The sequence below is a fragment of the Phodopus roborovskii genome, unplaced genomic scaffold (genome assembly GCF_943737965.1).
Source record: "Phodopus roborovskii unplaced genomic scaffold, PHOROB, whole genome shotgun sequence".
NCBI classification, from domain to species: domain Eukaryota; kingdom Metazoa; phylum Chordata; class Mammalia; order Rodentia; family Cricetidae; genus Phodopus; species Phodopus roborovskii.
The window spans coordinates 20,412,485-20,437,072 of NW_026125059.1; the positions used below are offsets into that span (position 1 = coordinate 20,412,485).

The 24,588-nt window shown below is 42.9% G+C and overlaps 1 protein-coding gene across 1 annotated transcript in view; it reads right to left on the reverse strand.

Moving 5' to 3' along the window:
- Positions 1–24,588, reverse strand: part of Ctnnbl1 (catenin beta like 1) — a 155,381-nt gene that overhangs the window by 57,878 nt on the left and 72,915 nt on the right. The window contains exons 8-10 of the mRNA XM_051187661.1: positions 20,249–20,321; positions 19,971–20,029; positions 18,484–18,632 (exon numbers count right to left, since the gene is read on the reverse strand). Coding sequence (XP_051043618.1) covers positions 18,484–18,632; positions 19,971–20,029; positions 20,249–20,321 — 281 coding nt within the window. The remainder of the gene's footprint in view (positions 1–18,483; positions 18,633–19,970; positions 20,030–20,248; positions 20,322–24,588) is intronic.

Below are 24,588 nucleotides of genomic sequence, written 5' to 3' on the forward strand. Positions count from 1 at the left end.
AAGAGCACTGGCTGTTCTTTCCAGAGTACCTGGGTTCAATTCCCAGTAACCACATGGCATGTCATCACTGTAACTAAAGTTTCAGGGGATCTGACACCCTCACAGAATATATACAGGCAAAACCACCAGTGCACATTAAATAAGTAAATAAATCAAAAAAAAAAAAAAAAAAAAAAAAAAAAAAAGAAAGAAAGAAAAAAGACAGAGAGAGAGAGAGAGAGAGAGAGAGAGAGAGAGAGAGATGACTTGGCCATGATATCTATCTCTCAGCAATAGAACAGTAACTAAGACACAGGGCCAAAGAGCAGAAGACTGGGATGAAGGGGCCAAGAAGTATGGTTAAACCCAAGGTGCCTCTGGGGCCTCAGGAATTGATTATATAAATCTATAGGCTACAACTGAATCTCTTGTGTAAGACTACCCTGAAGTAGCCTTTCTAAAGGTAGAGAAGAACTGCAGAACCCAGGAGGAAATTATTTAAGGACAAGTCAAGTAGGCAAAGTCCTTTTTGGGGGTGGGGCGGCTCTGGGATTAATTGAAGAGGTGATCAGGGTTCTTTAAAAGATACTGGTAACCATATGCTGATCCTGGCAAGAAACCTGGCTAATCCTGTACAAGATCACTTCTATTTGCTCTGGAATGTGTATGACAACTATGTGTGCTTTGGACCTCCCCAAACATGAGACCATTTCATCAGACACAGCATTCTATGAATCCGATGCCTGATCAAGATACCTTTATAATCAGCTTCCCACCACTACAGCAAAATACCTGAGACAATAATCAACTTCTAGGAAAGATGGCTATTTGCTTCATGGTTTTGGAGGTTCCACTTCATTGCTTTGGGCCTCTTCTGGTGGAGGGCACCAGATGGTAATAGCTAACACATAGTAGAGCAAAATTGCCTGAGTCCCTGAGGCGGAAAGTAGGAGGAAGAAGCTAAAAAGCCTCAATCACTTCCAAAGGCACACCTCTAATGACCTAAGAATGTCCCATTAGACGCTATTGTCTCTACACAGCATCCTGAGGGACAAATCTATCCCAGGTGGACCTTTTGGCGGACACTCATCCACATTATCAATGAACAGTCATTTCAGGAGATCAATACAATGTTCTTAAACACTGTCTACAGTCAATTCAATACATAAGCTAACATATAACTGCTAAAACACATTTCTTTCCAGCAGAGCCTACGTATGGCCATGTAACTCTCTATAGCCAATAAGATGTGCGTGTAACTGAAAGATGTACTGTATCTCACGGGTTTTCCCCTTTACCTTGTGAATGGCACCTTGTGAATGTCATGTCCTATTAAGTTCTGCCCCTATAGCCTGAGATCCAAAATAAATCAAGCAGACAGCAGAACTTCTAGTAGCCAACTACTGAGGCACTAGGTGTGAAAAGCCTGTTATTGGAAGTTCTTGAGATCTGGAGTTGCTACTACACCAAACCTGACTGATGAATGACACTGCCCCCCATAGGTCAGGTGGTGTGGGTGACATAGCAAAGTTGCTCAATATAAAATGATACTTTAAGAGTTGTGTTGTCAGATAAGCACTAAGCTGAATTCCTGGAATCCAGCCGAAGAGAGGGAGGCATGATGAACAAAGGGGTCAAGACCAGGCTCGGGAAACCCACAGAAACAGCTGACCTGAACAAGGGGTAGCTCATGGACCCCAGACTGACAGCTCAGAAACCAGCATAGGACGGAACCAGGTCCCCTGAATGTGGGTGTCAGTTAGGAGGTCTGGGCAATATACGGGCAGTCTACTGGTAGTGGATCAGTATCTATCCCTAGTATATGGATGGACTTTGGGAACCCATCCCACATAGAGGGATAATTTCTCAGCCTAGACACACAGGAGAGGGCCTAGGCCCTGCCCCAAATGATGTGACAGATTTTGAAGACTCCCCATGGAAGGCATCACCCTTTCTGATGGGAGATGCCATTTACTCGTTACACCTTTCTATGGAGCAGAAGAGGGATAGAATAGGGGTTGGTGGCCGGGGGCATGGGAGGATGGGAGAGGGAAATGGGATTGATATATAAAATAGATTGTTTCTAATTTAAATTTTTTAAAAAAGAAAAAGAAAAAAAAAAAAACCAATTGTGTTATATTACTATCTACCAGCAATGAATTGTAAGAAAATGGACCTTTAAAATATAATATGCTGTGCTTACACTGTGAGTTGGATTTTTATGTTCACTCCCTTTCTAAGACAAGTGTGGGGCAATAGGAAAGTATACAGAACAGCAGTGAACAGAACAGTTCCTAGGCAGCACACACAGTGAGTGAGCACACACAGGAGATTCAAGGACTCAGAGCAGTGGGGAGTCGGAGCTGTGAGTCTGTAGAAACCATTGCTGCTAGAGACCACAGCTCAGGGAACCCGAACACAGAGCTGGGCAGGGACCTCCCAGGGCCCTTCCAGGCCTCAGGGCACCAACCAGGGCTGCAGAAAGGAGCTGCCTGAAAGAGCTCGGAGGGTACAGCAGTTCATAGGAAAGCATGTAGAGCACTAGGCCCCACCCCTGAAACACAGCAACATCCACTGCAGTCTACCAGCTGGTCAGTCCTGCTTAGGAGACTTAAAAAGAACCCTTAAAAGGACCTGAAGAGGCTGAACAGAGGGCTAGTTGGTAATATGCCTGCTGTACAGTCATGAGGACCTGAGTTTGGATCCAAAGAACTCACAGAAAAAGTGAGACACTCTGGTACATGCCTGCAACCCCCAGCGCTGGTGAGTGAAGTGGGGGTGGAGACACACAGGCCCCTGAAGCTCATTGGCTAGCCAGGCTAGCCAATCCCATGAGCATCAGCAGGAGCTGAGAGACCCTGTCTCAAAAGTGAAGGCAGAGGAATAGCAAGATGGCCCAGGGGTAGAAGGGCTTGCTGTCTGTGCAAGCCTGACAACCTGAGTTCAATCCCCTATACTTATATAAAGGTGGAAGGAGAGAATCACTCCAAGTTGTTCTCCAACCTCTCTACATGTATACATGTCCTGGCATGTACAGACTGGCACCCACCATCACACATACACGCTAATAATACATTTAAAGAACAAAGAAACAAAAAACCAGCCTGGTGGTAGTGGTGCAGGCCTTTAATCCCAGATCTTGGAAGGCAGAGGCAAGTGGATCTCTGAGTTCTAGTCCAGCCTGGTCTACAAAGTGAATTCCAAGACAGCTAGGGCTGTTACACAAAGAAACCCTGACTCGGGGGGTGGGGGGAAGGAAAACAACAAATAAGGTGAAGAAGATCAACAGAAAAACGACACCTGACATCAATCACTGGTCCCTTCATGCATGTGAATCTTCTCATACATGCTAATACACACCACACCACATACCTGTAAAAAGGGGGAAAGAAGATCTGCTTCAAGAGTATTATATTATGTGGTATGGCTTAGTGGTAGACTGCTGACCCAACATGCATGGGGTCTTGAGCTCAGTCCTCACTTAGCACCACAAATAAGTAAATAAACAAACAAATCCAAACTAACAAAGAAACCCAGGTAAAATTCACATGACAGAATTGGGAGACGAAGATGTTAAAACAGCCACTATCGTGACATCTGATAATGTTAAAGGGAGAGAGAAGATTAGTGTACTGTACTAACCAAAACTGAACTGAATAACTAGAGGGAAATGCTGTGTCTGATAAAAGAGAGATGACTGCAGAGTGCACACTGTAGAAGCTATTCACACATGAGAAGAAAAACACAGATGAGACCACCACCAAGGAACTATAGTGGACAACTGAGAATAGCAGAATGCACAGGCAATTATGCTTTTAATACTTAATTGTATGATACTTTGTTATTACATGTGATTATAGAATATAATATAATCATGTACATAGAGTTATAGCCCCTGAAAGGCAGATGGGGTGTGTGTGTGTGGCATTTTTTATTTTATTTTTTTAACTTTCATGGCCAAAATATTTCTAAACTTTGTTTTGGAGACTGGGTCTCACTATTCACTATGTCGTGATGCCTCATTAATGAAGAGTACGAGCCATGGCAAATACATAAACATATAGATACCTCTGCTCCCCCAGACTGCAGTGATGCAATAGAACACCAGCTGTAGCCTCTGCCCTCCTACCGTCATCCATACCTCCTGTGGATCACACAGACCATGCCCCCATGGCCTCCCCTCCCCATCTTATTGCTGTGCCTCAGTCCCCAACTCGAGTGGATACTTTCTGCTCTACCATAGGCCATGCCTGCCAGAAGACCAGGTAGGCTGCCCATGGACCTTTTCACTCACTCTCTGTTCCCCTAGACCCACAGGCTCACTAATAGCTCTAGTTCTGCAACAGAACCCAGCCTCCCTTCTCCCCTGTTCATGCTTCCTGTGGGTGCCACAGACCCCCGTTGTGTCCAGCCACCAACTAAGGTGACCAACCCCTACTCAGCCACAGGCCATGCCTGCCGGATGACATTCTCCATTCTCTCCGTTCCCCTAGAACCAATCCTCAGAGTCACCCCTAGTGCTGCAACAGACCATCTTCCCAGACACCCCTAGCCTCCAACACCAGCAAGCATTCCCCAAGAACATACCAGCCAAGCAGACACGTAGAACAGACCACAGAGCCAACAATCTCTCAAAGTCCAAAGAAATAACAGAAATCAAGGAACAAAATGCATATCCAACAAAGACAAACCCAGAAATTGGCACCTAGACCTATAATCACCCCAAACCCAGATGCCTAGAAGCCAGCCTAAGAACATGATCAACAACAGCCAAGGCAATATGTCACCACCAGAACCCAGCTATCCTACCACAGCAGGCCCTGAAAATCCCAACAGAGCTAAAGCAAAAGGAAAAAACAAAGCAAAACCATTACATGAAGATGATAGAGGCTTTAAAAGAGGGAATAAATAAATCAAGAAATTCAGGAAAACACAAACAATTGGAGGAAATGAATAAATCCCTTACAGAAAGCCAAGAAAAAAATAGTTGAAGGAAATGAATAAAAGTGTTCAAGACCTGAAACCGGAAATAAAAGCAATAAAGAAAACACAAACTGAGGGAATTCTGGAAATGAAAATCAGAGGCAAGCTTTACCAACAGAATACAAGCTATGGAAGAGAGAATCTCAGACATTGAAGATACAAGAGAAGAAATGCACATATCAGTTAATCTGAAAAAAATCTAAATCTAAAAAATTCCTGAAACCCCCCCAAAAAAATCCAGAAAATCTGGGACCAGAAAAACAGCAAATAATAGGAATAGGGAAAGAATCGTGGCTTAAAGGCCCAGAAAATATTTTCAACAAAATCATATAAGGAGATGCCTACCAAGGTACATACTTACAGAACACAAAACATATAGAACAAAGAAAGAATAGTAAAAGCTGCAAGGGAAAAAGACCAAGTAACATATAAAGACGAACCTATTAGAATTATACCTGACTTCTCAATGGAGACCCTAAAAGCCATAAAGGTTTGGACTGCAGGGTAAAATGGTCAGCCAAAGAAACACACCTTGTCTCTGAAACCAGAGCCAGTGAAAGAAAAACACCCATAGAGAAGTAGAAGCAGTCATTAAGTCTCCAACCAAAAAAAAAAAAAAAAAAAGAAAGAAAAGAAAAGCCCAGGGTCAGACAGTTTTAGCATGGAATTCTACCAGACTTTCAAAGAAGAGTTAATACTAATACTTCTCAAATTATTCTACCACACAGAAACAGAAGGAACACTGTCCAACTGATTTTATGAAGCCATAGTTCTCCTGATACCCAAACCACATAAAGATTCAACAAAGAAAGAGTTACAGAACAAGTTTTCTTATGAACAAAGATACAAAAATACTCACTAAAATACTTGCAAACTGAATACAAGAACACATTAAAAAGATCATCCACCATGATCAAGTACACTCTGTCCCAGAGATGCAAGCACATATGAAAATCAGTCAATGTAATCCATCATAAAAAAATGAACTGAAAGAAAAAAGGCTACATGATCTTATTAGATACAGGAAAAAGCCTTTGACAAAATACAACATTGTAAGGCGTACAGTTTTTCCACCTGCCGCCGCACCAGTCCCAAATAACACACTGAGACTCTGTATTAGATATAATTCTGTTGGCCCGGTTACTTGTTTCTTATCGGCTAGCTCTGCCTTAATTATTAACCCATTTCTGCTGATCTATGTATTTCTCTTACCGGGGAGCCGGCCGGCATACTGCTTTCTCCCACTCTCCATCTTCACTCCTCCTTTCTACTTCCTCTTTCCTCCTTGTCTCCTAGTCCCTCCTATCTTCCTTTCCTATTGGCCAACAGTGCTTTATTCATTAACCAGTATGAGAAACATATACAGAATAACATCTCCCAACACAACATCTCTTCATGATAAAAGTTCTGGAGAGATTAGGGATACAAGAGACTTACCTAAACATAATATAGGCAATTTACAGCAAACCTATAGCCAGCATCAAATTAAATGGAGAAAAACCCAAAGCAATTCTACTAAATTCAGGAACAAGACAAGTTTGTCTGCTCCAAATCAACTATTCAATATAGTACTTGAAATTTTAGCTAGAGCAATAAGACTACTGAAGGAGATCAAGGGGATACAAATTGGAAAGGAAGAAGTCATAATATTGTTATGTGCAGATGATATGATAGTACACATAAGTGACCCTAAAAATTCCATCAAGGTACTTCTAGAGCTGATAAATACCTTCATTGAAGTGCCTGGATACAAGATTAACTAAACAAACAAACAAAACAGTAGCCCTCCCACATACAAATGACAAATGGACTGAGAAAGAAATCGGGGAAACAACACCCTTCACAATTGCCTCAAATAATATAAAAAAAGTTTGGGGTAACTCTAATTAAGTAATCGGAGGACTTGTATGATAAAAATGTCAATCTTTGAAGAAAGAAACTGAAGATATCAGAAGATAGAAAGATCTCCCATGCTCATGGGTAGAATTAACATGATAAAAATATAGCCAGCATCCTACCAAAAGCAACCTGCAGATTCATTGGAATCTCCATCAAAATCTCAAAACAATTCTTTCCTTTTCTTGAGACAGGGTTTCTCTGTATTGCTTTGGAGCCTGTCCTGGCCAGGCTTGTCTGAAACTCAGAGAGATCTACCTGCCTCTGCCTCCCAAGTGCTGGGATTAAAGGTGTACACCACCAACACCCGGCTTCAACACAATTTTTTACAGACCTTGAAAGGCCATTTTTCAATTTCATATGAAAGAAAGAAAGAAAGAAAGAAAGAAAGAAAGAAAGAAAGAAGAAAAAAGGAAAAAAAAAAGAAAAAGAAAAACAAAACAACAACAACAACAAAAAAAACAAAACACAACAGGTTAGTTAGAACAATCCTCAACAATAAAAGAACTGTTGGAAGTATCACCATTCCTGATTTCAAGTTGTACCACACATTTTTAGTAATAAAAACTGCAAGGTACTGGAATAAAAGCATACATGTTGTTGATCAATGGAATTGAATAGAAGACCAAGACATAAATTCACACACCTATGGACACCTGGTTTTTGATAAAGAAGCCAGAAACAAACAATGGAAAAACTAAGCATCTTCAACAAAGCTGATCAAACTGGATGTCTGCAATAGAAGAGTGCAAATAGATCCAAGTAGATCAAAGAACTCAACATAAAACCACACACTAAACCTGATAGAAGAGAAACTGTGAAATAGCTTTGAATGCATTGGCACAGGAGATGACTTCCTGAACAGAACACCAACAGCACAGGCACTAAGATCAACAATTAATAAATGGGACCTCATGAAACTGAAAAGCTTCTCTAAGACAAAGGACACTATCGATAGGACAAAGGATAAACCTACAGAATGGGAAAAAAATTTTACCTACTCCACATCCAATACAGGTCTAATATCCAAAATATATAAAGAACTGAAGAAATTAGGTATAAAAAACACACAAATAATACAATTTAAAAATAGGGTACACATCTAAACAGAGAATTCTCAACATAGGAATCTCAAATAGCTGAGAAACTGTTAAAGAAATGTTCAACATCCTTAGTCATCAGGGAAATAAAAATAAAAACTAATTTTAGTTCCTTCTTACACCTGTCAGAGTGGTTAAGATAAAAAACACAAGTGACAGCTCATTCTGGTGAGGATGTGGAACAAGGGGAACACCCTCCCATTGCTGGAGGGTGTGCAAACATATATAGCCACTGTTGAAATCAATATGGCATTTCCTCCGAAAACTGGGAATTGATCTACCTCATAATCCATCTATACCATTCTTGGGCATACATCCAAAGGACACATCATCCTACCCTAAGAACACCCATGTTCATTTTGGTATTATTCATAATAGCCAGAAGCTGGAAACAACCTAGATGTCCCACAATCAAAGAATGGGTTTTAAAAATGTGGTACATTTACACAATGGAGTATTACTCAGCTGTTAAAAATGAAATTTCCAGGCAAATGGATGCCAACTGGATTAGTGAGGTAACTCAGATCCAGAAAGACGAATATGGTAGGCATTCACTTAGAAGTACATATTAGTTGTTGAGCAAATGCTAATCAAGGTACAATCCACAGATGCAGAGAGGCTAAGTAATGAGGAATCTGGGGTGGGGGGAGATACATGGATCTTCCTGGGAAGGGGAATTAAAACAGATTTTGCAGAGAGGTAGGGGCAGGTTGGAACAGGAACATAAGGGATCTGGTGTGTGTATGAGGGATGGAATGGAAGGAGAGAGTGCAGGGAGAAACAGCTAGAGGTGGGGCTTCGTGGAAACCTAGTGCAGTGATAGGAACAGATGCAGAGACCCATAGGCAGACATTATTTGGAGAGAGAGTCTAAACTGGAGGTGTCCATTGGGTCTCTTCTAATGTGGGATGTTCTTCTGTATGCTGCAAACATGTGCTACTTTTATTGGTTGATGAATAAAGCTGATTTGACTAATGGTCAGGCAGAACAGTGCTACGCAGGAAATCCAAACAAAGATGAGTAAAGAAAGAAGGCAGAGTCAGGGTGATGCCAGAATATTACTAGTAAGCCACAGCCATGTGGTGACACACAGATTAATAAATAAGGGTTAATTTATTTGAGAGCTAGCCAGTAATAAGCCTGAACTACCAGACAAGCAATTTTATTTAGTATTAACCCTTGAGTGATTATTTTATAAGTGGCAGTGGGGACTGGAGGGCAGGAGAGAAATCGGTCCAGCGGGACCAGGTGAGACAGGGAGAAACTTCCAACTACACCCTTCCTTTGCAGCTTGGGAAGCCTGCAGAAAAAGGGTATGAAAGACTGTAGGGGTCAGAAGAGAACATGGCCCATGAATCAGCTTAGCAGGGCTCATATGGGCTCACAGAGACTGATGGCAGGCATGGGGGCATGCATAGGTCTGTGCTAGGTTCTCTGTTATAGCTGTTAGCTTGATGCTTTTATAGGAACTCCTAACAGTGGGAATGGGTTTGTCTCTGACTCTTTTGCTTGCTCTTGGGACTCTTTTCCTCCTGTTGGGTTGCCTTGTCCACCATTGATATGAGGGCTTTTGTCTTATCTTATTGTCTCCTGTTTTGTTGTGTTTGGTTGTTGTCTCTTGGAGCCCTTTTCTTTTCCAAAGGGAAATGGAGGGGGAGTAGACTTGGGGGAGAGGGGAGCTAGCTAGGGGAGCTGGGAGGAAACTGAGGTCTGGATGTATCATATGAGAGAAGACCCTATTCTTGAAAAAAAATGTGATATATATATATATATATATATATATATATATATATAGAGAGAGAGAGAGAGAGAGAGAATAGAAATATATTTAATAGAAAATGGCCATTTTTTTCTATTAAAATCTATTTTAAAAGATAACTGATCATTTAAACAACAGCAAAACACTCTGCAGTAGCATTTCCACCATATTCTGCAATCACACGTTACTGCAGCAGCAGGAAGGCAAGAGAGAGAAGTATTCCTGTGGGCTCCACAACAGAGTTGGGAGAGGGTACTTCTGAAGGTACATTCTACTGTGGGACACTGTCTTGTTAGATTTAGTTTCATCCCCACTCCCTCATTTAACCATAATTGCCTCTTTTAGGCTCGGTCTCCAAATCCAGGCATCTGGGGTACCAGGGCTTCAGCATGTAAATTTTGTGGGAAAAGGAGGCAAGGCAATAGACAGCACACAATTTATTTCAGAACAGATGGTAAAAGACAGTTGATGCTAACACTAATTAAGGGGATATTGTAGGTGGGAGTAAGGGAGTCCAGGAGAGCCCAGGTAAAAGGGCACCAAATAGTTAATGGGGACTAGCAATAAAGATAGAGAGCTGCCATGGTCTTCTGCCCTGGGGGTGCAGGAAGCTGTGATCAGATGTCAGACCACCACACAGGAAAGCAAGCACACCTCTTCTCCCAGCTTATCAGTCTACACCTTAGACCACACCCAGAACCCTAGAAGCTATTGGCTGATTGAATTCCCACAACAGGATACAGTGGTGGTTATAGTACTAGGAATAAAGTTTCAGATGAAAGAATAACTCTAGGGACAAAAGAAAATAATTTCATTAAAAAAAAAAAAAGGCCAGTTACATAAAAGAACATGCAATCTGAAATGTTTTTAACTTTTGTTGTTGTTTTGAGACAGGGTTTCTCTGTGTAGCCCCACTGTCCTAGAACTATAGTCCAGGCTGGCCTCAGAATCCAAATTTAGAGATACATCTGACTCTGGCTTGAGAGTCTGGGATTAAAGGTGTGATATAATCTGATATGTTCAAGCACCTCAAATAACTCCAGAATTCACAAAGTGAAAGCTTACAGGGACAAAAAGACAAAAGCCAACATTCATGATAGCAGTAATGGTTTCACTAACACCTCTCAGTAACCGACCAAACCAAAATATAACCTGTAAGCAACGTAACACCAAATCTACCTACCCATCTCAGCAAAGCGTCCTGCCCCAGGCAGCAGAAGGCTCCTCTGACACACAAGACACATTAAGACTAATCTAAGTCTTAAACAAAGCTTCATAAATCAGGTCACATACAATATGTTCTCAGACCATAGTGTAACTGAAGTAGAAGTAAGGACAGACAGCTAGAAAAACACAAAATATTTGGGAACTTAGCAATACATTTCTAAGTACCTCAGGAAAAATGAAATCAAAATAGCATCTTGAATTAAATACAAATAAAACACATTACAGCGAGAGTGCGTACAGCTGCCATGCTGCTGCAGTTAGAGGAGATTTACAACAGTATACACATTAGAAAATAACAGAGCCCTCAAATGAACAACCTCAAATTTCTATCTTGAAAAGAAGAACAAACTGCCCCCCCCAAGTTCCAAAAGAACAAAGACCACAGCAGAAACCACCAAAACAAAAAACAGAGAGGGGGCAGAGGAAAATTGTTAAACAAAAACTGGTTCTTTGAGACCAATAAAATTGATAACCCCCAACCACACTGATCAGAAGGTAAAACAAAACAAAAAACAACTCCACAAATTATCAAGCTGAGGAATAAGCAAGGCATCACTATGAAGTCTACAGACTTAAAGGAAGGTGGGACGACCCACACATAAGTAAGTTTGTCAACAGACAAAAGTGATAAAATTCCTTGAGAGAGAGAGAGAGAGAGACATGAAGTATTCGGTTTACTCAGAGAGAAACAGGTCACTGGAAACAAACACATCACCATCAGAATTAAAATGTTGTCAAAAGACTACTGTGGAAAGGGAAAGGCAAAGGCAAAGGCAGAACACAGTGCCTGTAATGCACACCTGACAGGAGACCATATCGATGATGTACAAAGAAACTTCTACAATGGTCATAATTGTTACAGCCTCCCACCACCAAAAGGACAACGGATTTAAAGAGAACTGGCCAGCAGAGTTATGTGGGGGGTCAAACTGTGCACTCAGACACTCAACATAAAGAAAAGCAAATTCCAACTGTATGAGACCCCTCCCCGCATCGTGCACACACACTAGCACAGTGCCACCGAGAAGCTGACTAAATGCCAATGGGAAACCAGGGCTCCTGGAGCTCACACGATACTGTGGGATTCAAAATGGCATCATTTGGCAAGCAGTCTGGCAGCACCTTAAAAAAAACAAAGCACCTACCAATCACATGACTGAACCACTCAACTCCCCAGGATTGACCCGAGAACAATGAGAAATATGTGTGCCTGAAGCCTTGCACGTGAACGTTCACTTCAGTTTTATTCCTGAGGCTAAAAACTAGATACAAATGTACATCAATAACTGAATCAAAAAAACTGGTTTATTCATGTGATAAAATACTACTTAGTAGTGAAAAAGGAATAAATTATTGATACATATAGCAAGGATAGCGCTCAAAAAAAATTATTAGTAAAATTGGTCAGATGCATCACCACTCCCCACCAAAAGCACACACTGCATTACTCCACTTAAACTGAAACCCATAAAATGAAATCTAATATACGATGGCCAGAAAGTAAGTCGATTGTTACCTAGAAACAATGATTCGGAGAGGAGGCTTTATGGAGTGAACGGGTACCAGGAAACATGTGGTGTAATGAAGATAGATGTCATTATGCTGGTGGTGAGGGTGTGAAAGGTGGATCTACACATAGCAACACTCATCAAATATGCACAATTATCTTGGGCTGAGGAAGCGCTATCATGTCAGACAGGAGGGCTCAGACAGGTCTGCCACCACTTCCTGTCAGCTAATCTGGTTCTATCATGGCACTGTCCGTTTATGAAGTGGCCCCGTGCCTGGGAAGCATTTGTCTGATTCCCAGAGAACAGGTGCAAACTACTGGGATCCATATGAGACAGAACAGTGGTATCTGGCTTTCGGGAAAAGGACAAACAAGTCTACTGTGTACATGCACAGCTCAGAAAACAAGACTATCCTCAGCCCCACAGCATTTTTTTCTGCCAGACCCCGAGAGCCTGGAGGCTAGAGAAGACTGCTCTAGTTCCTGGAACATGGGGAAGGACAAGAATGAAAGTGTTAAGCGGTTCAGACCTTCACATGTTCATTAAGAACAAAACAACCAGAGAGCAGGGACAAGAGCAGGAAGCAAACAGCCAGGGCCCAGGCTGCCCTAAGCCTGGCTACCTGGCCACAAGCCCTGGTCAGTAAGTCCACTGGGCCCACTCTGCAGATGGTGTCATCACCCTCTTTGTCACAATCAGAGCAAAAACAACCAAACAAGAACGGTACTTCCTGGATGACGTGACTGTGTCCTGTTCCTCTCCTTACCTTTACAGTTAATAACCGAGATGGGCTCACTGTGTTTCTGCTACATAACCCAGGCTGCGCTGAACACATCTCTGGGGAGCACAGTGGTCTCCTCTATTTCAAACTGGAACAGGGTTTACAAAGAAGTAATAAGCCTCATGTCAATGTCTTCAAGGAAACTGACAATGTAATTCTTCCTGTCCCACTGGCTCTGCAGCTCTTAAAGAGCAACAATGTTCACATACAAGGACACACTGGAAAAGAGTGCCTGCTGGTGGTGCCAGAAGACGTTTGGAGCACAGGCTAAAATTAACTCAGATCTATTGGATTCTTCTATTTGTAGCGCAACCATTTCACTAGAGACAGACATCTGTGGGGCCGAAGGAGGAAATGGCAGATCCATCTCATTCAGGGCATCTGGGGGCAGTTACAGCACCACCTCCCTTTTCTACCACATTCCAAATTGTATATAATTCTGCACACTGGCTCCTCTGATTTCCATCACATTTTTAAACAGCACAATAAACTACAACTCCTCTGAATCTTATCTCCCCCCCCCCACCATCACCCCTTTTTGAATAAAGTATTTTGAGACAGAGTTTCTCTGTGTAGCCCTGGATATGCTGGAACTCACTCCAGGATGGCCTCAAACTCAGGGTATCTTCTGCCTCTCAAGTGCTGGGATTAAAGTAATTTGCTACCACGTCCAGCTTTGAATTTTATTTTTTCACTCAATCATCTCTGTAAAAATATCAACTGGCTCATGTTCCTACCACAATTGTTCTCCTGCCCATGAAAGGCCACCACATACCCTCTCTGCTCACCAAAGGCTATCCCACACCCTCTCTGCTCACCAAAGGCTATCCCACACCCTCTGCCATTGCTCTCAATTCTCTGACCAAGATGGCGGCCAGGCATGGCATACCGGCACATCAGAGCCACGCCTCTCCCTGTCAGTGTCATGTTGGGCACTGCCCAGAGCCTCTGTCCCTTTTGTCCTATCCCATTTTTGTGCTCTGTAACAGCTATGGGACCACATGGGAAACCTGTTTTTTCTTTCTTTCTTCCATTGTGGCTCCTATAGGATAGGATGGCTGCCTGCTGCTTCTATCGCAGCATGAGACTCACTCTCAAATATGGCCATAGCCTTTTTTTCTTTTTTTCCAAAACGTCTTCATTTGTTCTTTGGCAGTGAGAGAAGCACAAAACACACACAAAAATATGTCCCCCCCCAAAAAAAAACCGATTCTGTCAGGTACCGTGAAAGCCAGGCAGCACAGGAATAAGGAAAAGGCACCTGAGCACTCAACTGGCCCCTGGGTGGCAGGGAGGAGGAAGACAGAGGCCTGGGAGGTGTAAACCAGGAGGAGCACGAGCCCAGTTCCATCGACTTCTGCTGCAGGCTGTCTTGAACCTAGAGCATGATGGAGGCAGGAAATGCCACCCAAATCACAGCCCAGGAAGACTCAGGAGATGAAGACAGACAGCTGAGAGTTCAGGGTCCAAACCGGACAAAGCTAGAACTTGTGCTAGCTTTATGGGCACAGGGGGAGCCTGGAGCTGCCTTGCATCTCCGACTTCCTGAACCGCGAGGATCAGTATCAAACACCCTACAGGTAATCTTCACCTTCTAAAAAGGTGGCAGGGGAAACCTGGGTCAAACACTTCAGTAAGAGGTGGAGGATTCACTCTCTGCATGGGATTTGTTAGAAATTCTACATCACTGGTGCTAAATAGTAAAAGCATTCTCAGATTCATGCAGAGACGATGGACTGAAAGCCAATGTATACCTAATGCTGTACATGAGAAGATGGGTTCCTGCTCTCAGAAGCTCACAATCCAAGCTGGGTATGATGGTACACCTTTTAGTCCCAGAATTTGGGAGGCAGAGGCAGGCAGATCTCTGTGAGTTCTAGACTTGCCAAGGGTACAGCTTGAAAAAAAAAAAAAAAAAAAAAAAGGCCTATAGTCTAATTGGAGACTCAGACAAACATGCTGGCCATCGAGTGGTGTCTGACACAACAAACAAAAAGCTCCAAATCCAGAATTTAAGAGGGCAGAAGATCAGGCAGGGAAAAGTGACATGAGCAGAAGGCTGCATCGTGAGGCTCCATCATAAACACCAAGGGTGTTATCAGAGGAAATAATAAATGTTACAGCATCTAAAACAGGAGTGAGTCTATGTTTGTGTGATGTGTGTGTATGAACATGTGTACATAAATAGCTATCTTGCCGGTGATTCTTCCTTATCCATATTCAGAAATGTAAAAACTTTCCCAAGTACATTTGTGAAAAACTGCCCCTCTTAATAGTCACTACACTGGGTTATATTAATTACTCAGGGTCTGCCTTTCTCACTAGCCTTTGTTTTGTTTTGTTTTTGAGACAGTGTTTCTCTGTAAAGCCTTGGCTGTTCTGGAACTCATGCTGTAAACCAGGATGGTCCTGGAGCTCACAGAGATCTACCTGCCTCTAACTCCCAAGTGCTGGGATTAAAGGCTCACATGGCCACCACCACCCAAATAACCCTAACTTTCTTAAAGGCAGGTATCCTGTCTTGTTTGCCATATAGGCCTAGCACATAATATACAGTTAACATAGTACACTTTTTCCAATGCATTAGTGGTCCAACTTTATAAAATTTGGTTCCCTCAAAATTCTTGAAAATTTTGCACTACTTCCCATACTTTTCATAAAAATAAATAAGTAAATAAAGGTCAGAAGCAAAAAATTTAAAGCAACTCAACAAATATCCAGAGCTTGTACATAAGAGACCCATGTCCCAAGTCTATATCACTTCAAGTCCAAAGCCCATCTTCCCACCCAACCCCCATGGGTTGCCTTCTGTGCAAGCCGGCCCAATCAGGAGTCCAAAGACTGATGGAATTAAGTGAAAATTCATATTCAAGGCAATGGAACCACAGGAAGCTTCCTGCCTTCTAGTATTTTATCATCCTAGTTTTAAATGGGCTTTCTCTAGACAGAGGACAACAAGATGTCATAGGGAAAATTTTCCTTCCTAGTCAAACTTTCCATTTGGAAGTCTGGAGAAGGAAAACAATGAGACACAAAGAGAATGAACAAGAGACAAAAAGAAGCGTCGAGTCTGTGAATACTGCTAATTAATTCCAAGGATGGAATCACAGCAACTTCAGCACTGAAAACCGAGAGGTAGATCCGAGAGGTGCAGGCCTGGCTCCAGCCCTTTGGAGCTCTTTAATTAGCCCCCCAGAACCTTAGCATTCCTGTCTGAATAATCCATATTCCTGGTTATTTATTCAGCTCCCCACTGCTACACACTACAGGGCCATATGCTACAGCAATTCATCCCTTCATGTCTGGACTCAACCATCCACAGACACTGGCAGTTCAGACCAGTAAGAAGCTTAGTACGGCAAAGTCCCTGGAGAGTGTAGCTTTGAGGTTAGAACACCCAGAAGGCCAGATGCTTTGCATACTGTTGCATACTGTTGTGGTCATTTCAAAAGAGGACAAGCAATTAGAAGGGGAAAAAGATAAACAATCTCAAGAAGGGAAAACCAGATTCAGCTCAACAGTACAGACCTCTGAGTAATTTCTCATAACTCTCTCCATACTTTAAAAAACAATTTGCTTTTACAAGCAATTAAAACAAGATTTTCAATCAGTCCAAGGTCTAGGATACACTGGATGACAGGCATACCTCAGCCCTCCACAAACCTTTTAAAGAAACGGGAGTTTTAAAGATATGGACACTGATAATCCCCAAATCATTTAAAACAGAAAGCTGGTCATCATGGAGTTGTTCATGACAGTGAAACACTGCAAATGGTCTCAATGTCAACAACAGAAATGCTATGTAAGTATGCCCCCTGTGTCCCTCATGTAGTTACTGCTCTCTCATGAAGATTATGTCACAGAATGATAAATACCATGTTAAGTTTAAAAAGAAACAATATGAAACACTGGAGTGTGACAAGACTAAAATGTTAAAACCAACCAAACAAACAAACAAACAAAAAAACCCCATCAAAATAACAATTAAAAAAAAAAAAAACCTAGAAGACAATATCCACCCAAAGACAGGCTATGCTTGGGTGACAGAGCACACATCTAAGCTTCTGGGGAAGCTAAGGGAAGGAGGATCCTCCCTGACACTAACAACATTCTAATAGAAAACAGACCACATGTCTACAATTTAAATTACACTTAATAAATATATGTCAAATTTGTAAGAAATTTTCATAGACCTATCTTTGTTGAGAGTTGTTACTGTGTGTGACTAGAGGTTTTGAGATGGCCAACCCTGGCTCCGTTCAATGAATCCATAAAGAGTAGAAAATTCCAACTGTGGCTTGCAAGCTCCACTTAGCGTCTCTCGGTTTCAAAAGCTGTCCCTTAGTGGTACTCTACTCTGGTTACCTCCTCAGAAGCTCTATTTTCCTTCCCAGGGTTAAATGTTTCCTTCATCACATTTCTCAATAAAAGTTATCAAAACAATGCATTTCCTTCTTTTGTTTCCTACTTTGAGATTATGTGGAATAACTGAGAAGTTGGAGCAGTGTTATTTTTAAAGAACAGAACAAAAATAAGAAGCTACATTAAAGAAAATACTAAACCCAAAGTTCTAGAACCATCCTTCACATTTTCATATTCCCTGTGCTTAGGCTCACATAACTTGCAGAATTTATTACTGAATGAATACAAATAAATATTTTGCTGTCCACAAAGAACTATAGATAAAGAGGACTATGGAAGATACACAGATAACTGAACTAAATTTAGAGGTGAACAACCTAAGTTTAGAACAGTGGTTCTCAACCTGTAGGTCATGGGTCACAAATAGATATTTTATATATCAGATATTTATATTATAACTCCTAAAAGTAGCGAAATTATAGTTATGAAGTAGTTTTCTGGTTGAGGTCACTACAACATAAGGAACTGTATTAAAGGATCATGGCATTAGGAAGGCTGAGAACTACTTGTTTATAAGGTAATGCTTAGCTTTTCCCAAAACCAACACAACAGAAGAAATAACAAAAAGCCATGGCCCTTCAAGGAATGGCCACATTACCAACTGACACCCAGCACACAAACAATACACACCTTTATTCGCCAATCCTCATTTCAGAAAAGATCAGACATACTGAGAAGACATCCCCAAATGAACATCATTCCAGATAAATGGGAAACTCAAGGACTACAGCTACACATCCTAAATCCAGGCTAGCCGTGAGGGGCAAACAGACAGGCACCTGTGACGAAGGGGACACAAACCAACTGGCAGGCCCAGAAGCATACCTGAGCATGAGGTTCATGAGCTGAAGGCCCTCGCCCTTTAGGAAGCGCTCACGATTGGAGCTGAGCATCAGGCAGGAACAGAGTGCATCAAACAGGTTCTCCATCATCTCCTGCTCCTCCGCTGTGCTGGGGTTGTGTCTTTTAAAGACCTGCCAAGCAATGAGAGGAGAAAGGAGCCATCAACAAATGCTGTTTCATCAGCTACCATCCAACAATTTCCAAAGCCTGCCTATCACGAAAACCCCACCAAGGAAACAGAACTCTACAATAAAGCTCTCGCCAGATTCCAGTTTAGGGAAACCAAGTGTTCTGACCTATGGGCACTAAATACATATACGCCAGTTCATATAATAACACTAAACACTTAGCTGAGTAGCTTCAGGGAGGCAGATCAATAAGACAAAATAGCACTCCTCAACCCTCTTCATCATAAGGGGCACACACAGTGAAACAGAGAACCACAGTTCAGGTCCAAAAACAACTCTGGCAGAGACCTGTTCCTGCACAGTCCAATCCTACTAGCTCTCATCTCCTAATGTCCCACAACCCAGAGGAACCAAGCCTCTCTCATGTGAAGAGGCGCTTCTTCTCCACAGGGATGCTGAACCCTCAGTGGCAGGGGCTAAAGTCCCAGGGAGGGATCTGGGCAGTTCTGTATGCTAGAGCTCAGCAAAGGCTGGAGAGTCTCTAAGCTGGGCAGCAGCCCCATACAGCCTACAATCAGTGACTGCACAGGATTAAGGCCAGAGCATGGAGCACTGAGCAAGAAGAACAGAGCATTGAGCATGGAGCACCTCGTGGGGACTGGAAACAGCTTCCACCACAAAGCTCTGCTTTTAGGGTGGAGGCCAAGTCACTCCGCCTGGCACTGTAGGGAAGCTGTATGCAAACTGCCACCCCAGACACTCAACACTCTCCAGCCTGGATCCAAATGATCTATTTTCAGTGCTGTTTTGGAATAGCACAGATGAGGTTTGTCAGGAGAAATCTTAACAGCATTTCCAGAATGCCAAGAGGATAACATTTCAACTGGATTTACATTCCTTTCATGGAGAAAATGGCAGTTTCCAATTTCTCACTCCTGCCTGCAGAGCCACAACCACCCCTACTGTCCCCGTGACCTCAAGCCCACTGTGCTGGAAGTGTCTCTCCCTGAGCTCATCTGGAGCCTAACTGAGCAGACTTCTTCAGGGGTGGACCAAAGGGGAAGGAGGAGAATCATGCTGGGAGCAAGGCAAATGCACATAACTGGCTCTTTCTGGCCTAGACACAGAGGAAAGCTCGCTGCCTTTGGGCTAACAGTCAGGAAAGGCCACACCAGGTTCACAGTGACTAAGGAAGGAAAGGAGGCAAGCCTTGTGCCAGCAGTGTGACCTCCGCCCTGCCTTGGTGCACCTCGGCTGCTCCTTCCCATGTTTTCCAGCTCCAGCCTACTCACAGCAGGCCATGGACCTTCATGGCTCACAGGAAGCAGAAAGATTACTCACGGATAACTGCTGCAGAAGCACATCGATCCCATCCAGCTCCCCAAGCAGCTCCCTGTTGTCTAAAAGAAGGAAAATAGAGGAAGAAAAAAAAAATGAAGCCAACTGTCAGATTTTACAGCCGTCTACCACTGATCCATCAGCAAACAAAATCAATACAGCTTGACAGAGCACAAAAGCTGCACAGAGAGCGAGTGGAGAATCCGGGCGATGCCAAAGGCAAGTTTACTGGCTGTGAGTGCAGCTCCTAGCCTGGCCCTGTCTCTATAGGAGGGACTCACCATCATTGTCTTGGAGCAGGATGGCCAGCACTTCACTGCAGTACAGCTTGTTGGCATCGAAGGGCATCTTGGCCTGTAGGAAACAGCAATGAGTAGCCATTATGGCATCTTGCTCCCTTTCCAGGGCAAACCGTTCACCCACGAGGGACAAGGAAGTTAAAGGAAAGGCAGGTTAAAGGAGAACATCACCTTGCTGCATTCGGAGAGGAGATGCAGGTGTTCCATAGAAAATGGAGGATGGTCACTATAGCTCTACCCAGCACGTTGAATGCACCCTCCTCCACAGAGCCTACCTTATGCCTGTATTTTAGGTTCACAGACTGTGTGTGCCCAAGGCAAATAAGAGCAAGTTTTTAACTTATGAGATGAAAATACATGAAACTCCAATTTACAGGCTACAACTACAAAATGAGGCTGTAAATTAGCTGATACATGATCAGAGAAGTTGAAAAGAAAGCAAGCTCCTGCTCAGATTAGCTAAAAATATTTATAACGAAGTAGCTCCTTTTGGAATTTTTTTTAATGTTTAAAATTTAATTTGAAACCATAAACCTATCTGCTTGTATGCCATAATCTGCCTACTATTTAAAAAGGAAACCACATTAAATATGCAAAAATGTGTTAATATTTTAATATCTAAATTACTACCCACAATTCTTCCCCTGCTGCGTGCTCAGCAGCTTGAAGACTCAGAGAGGACACGGCCACTGCAGAGACCATCTTTCACGGCTGTCCGATTAGTTACTTCAGTTGCAAGACTTCAACATGGCACCGTCTACGGCAGACACCCTTGTGTAACGGTGCGGGCCTCACTGGTGTTTTCATTTCTGGCAGCCATGTCCTTGAGATGCAGGCACACAGAGCATGACTTTAATCAGCCCAACCCCTGCTTTGTATTTAAGTTTTTGAAAGGACAGATAATTCCTGTAGCTGTGGAGGACGGGGAAAGTGTTCACACTGAAGCTATGGCTTCCATCACCTCGCACCATTCACAGATCTGTCTGGACATTGACTGTACTTGAGGAGGAAGAGTGGCGGCGTCTAATCAAGCAATTGCCAGCACCGTTTCAGTTCTCTGTGCACGTCCTCCTCATCAAGCCAAAATGCACCCCACAGGGTTTCGGGAGGGCAGCCACATCTGACCCATCTCGGGGTAAAAGATCCATAAGTGCAAGGTCGTACACATGCTCACTGCACTGTGTGCTCCCCAGGCAAGTGGCAGGCCTTATTTTGAGAAATCTGTGTAACAACCAGAGCTTACATACAGTCCATAGAATATCTCACCTGAAGAAGGACGGTTTTATAAACTTAAAACACAGGGTGGAAAGCCAAGCACTGGGCATTTCTGTCAGAATCAAGCCTCCAGTGCTGCAATGAGGTTTTAAATGATTTAATAATATCAGCTTACATGCAGCTTTGCAAAAAGCCAGGGTATTTTGAAACCGGACATCCTTAAATGAAGGAAGGCCAATGACACCAGGCCACCATATCAGTGGTGTTTCTGGGCTTCCATGCCTCTTGTCCTTTGGTGGATTTCATACACTTCTGCCTCAGAGTTAAGAGGGAGTCTTTCTCTTCCTTTCAAAAACTAATTATTGAGCACCTGCTACATGTGAGATAGATTAAGCACCACAGCCAACAGAGGTTGAATTAAAGCGGAACCCTGTCCACCATTACGGAACTTGCTATTACCCATGTGCCACAAAGTCTGGCATTTCCAAACTGAGTTGAGGTAACCGGGGTGGTGGACAGGCTATGTTAAGATATCAAGGGAAAGCTGGTGACACTTGACAGCTGTGGAGCACTGCACACTCCAGTTCAAGGTCCCTTTTTTCTAATGACATCATACCTTTGTGAAGCTAGGTTTGGTAGTTGCTATATGAAAATCAGCGAAGAGTAGATGAGGAGGGATGAAATCAATGATGCTGTCTTCCACTGTATGTGTGTTTTCCCTTCCACACATACAATTGCTAGGACACGACTTACATGCACACACACACATGCACGCGTGTATGCGCGAGCAATAAGCCCTCTGTATCTACCTAATAGGTAAAACAAAATTACTGAGACAACAAGTACACCAAGAACCAGTATCAGGACCTATGACCCAAGTAAAGTTCATCATCTGTTTCTCCATATGTAAAATGGAAATAAACACAATACTTCTGGGGTAGCAATTAAGGGTACCCCAGTTAAGGGTCACAAAGCCTGACAACCTGATTTTGATTGTACCCGCACGGCGGAGGGAGAGAAATGACTCCAGTAAGTTGTCCTCTGACCTCTACATGCAGATCGTGGTGTGCATACACTAAATAAACAAACATATGCAATACATTCTTTTGAAAAATAACCCTTCTTTGGAGAGTTACTGTAGAGTCATGCAGGGTAATATGAAAGCATCTAAGGCACAGTATGGACGGAGGCTCCTGGATTGGAATCAGAATGTGTGAGTTAGAGTCTCAGCTCTTGGTCAAATGAGTCTGCTCTTTAACCCAAGGTCTCCTATATGGTCATGTCTTCCTTCTGAGGTGGCTTCATTAAATGATCCATGTTGAATGGGCTCTCTTAACAAGCCCCTACTGAGGACTCCTGGTTGTTCAGGAGAGCTCCGGCTACTCCTCTTTGCTACAATAAGGGATCTCCAGTTTACCCAAAGCAAAAAACCCCAAATTGGAATTCTGTCACCATTTTTTTTTCTTAAAACAGAAGTTTAAGAAAACAGAATTTCTCTTATTGAGAAATTGGCACAAAGGAGAGATCTAATAAGGAAACCAAAATGTTTGGACATAACTGCTCCTAGCTCTGAGCTGTGCAATGTGGAACCACTCTAAGGCAGCTTGGCAAGAGGAGGCCACTTTTGAGAGACCGTGGCCAGCTTACCGGCTCTCCCACCCACTTTCATGGGGCTCTCCCCTCATCTGGAGACTGGGGACAGCTGCACGCTTTCAGCAGAGCTATTTATGTAGACTAGAAATACACATGTATGGATCTAGAAGAGTATTTCACATGTAATGGGCAGTTAATACATACAAGTCAGTGTCAGCTGGGGAAATGCAGAGATGATGGCAGCAATGACCCTTGAAGCTGGGCAGGTGGAAAGGAGACTAACCCTTCATGTCTAGTCAAAAATAAAATGTACCAAGGAAACCACATCTGTTTGAATCTCAGCCAGAAATTCCACAATATAAACAAAGATGTTTCATCAGAATGAGGAGGAAGGAGAGCTCCTCGGGCAGGTACCATCTCTTGGATATTACAATGTAAACCAGGGTAGTCTTGGAGCTTGCAGGGCTCTTCCATCCAGCCTGGGGATCCTGAATCTTCCAGCCATCAGAGTAATTGCAAAGTCAAGAATAGGTTTATCCTAAGCATGGACTAGCCTTGAATAAAATTAAAACTTCTCCTCCTTGGGAGCTACTACTGTTTTGGAAAGTAGAAAACAATTATGCTACCACCCACGGTCAGAGGCTGGAGGTTATATCTGCAGTTCACCTGAACACAGGTGGGGGTGGGGTTCAGACACATTGCCAGTCCTTTACAACTGTCAAAGCAACCCCTGGGTCACTTGGGGCCAAGGAGATTGTATCAGCCAGCCACATGGCCGCTTAACTTGACTGGTGAATTGATTAGTTCGTGCTGAATGTGGCAATGGTTCCTGGAATGTTGATTTAACTGGAAACTCAGTGGGAATCCTAATTTCATTCTTCAGATAACTTCTGGTTTTGGTGTTATTTTCAAGAATACACTGGCATCCTAACATTTGCAGTGCCCAAGTAAAAAACTGACATAGCATCTCTTCTGCCAGACAGACACTTATCTGTTCAGTTGCTAATCCATCTAATACCATTCTCTGCAACGGGTCTTATCCTCCTTAGGGCAAATTAGAGGTTTCATTTGGTGGATGAAAAAAAGCCCCATGACTATTGCTACATGCTGCTAGGCTACCAGCATGAAGCAGTGCAATCTGAATCTAACGTGCCTGGCACCCATTGGCCCTTCACTGAGAATTACTGAAGGATCCCTAAGTAAGTATGGATCATCAGTCAAAATGGAGAGTTCAGTCCAATAAGCCAGACACATGAGGATTCTAGAATTTCAGCTGAGACTTTCCCTTCCATCACTCACCATGAGGGCTTGCTAAGACACAGGCTTTGAGGATTAAGTACAGCTGGGGGGAACCTAAGAAAATCTTTAAGGAACCATAAAAGAAAAGACTGTGGGAGATGCAAGAGAGAGAGCCAGGCCGGGGTCTTCCATTCAGAGTACCGGGGTAAGGAAATCAATGTGATGAGAGATGTCATTCTGTAAATATGTTTCTCTTATTGGTTAATGAATAAAAC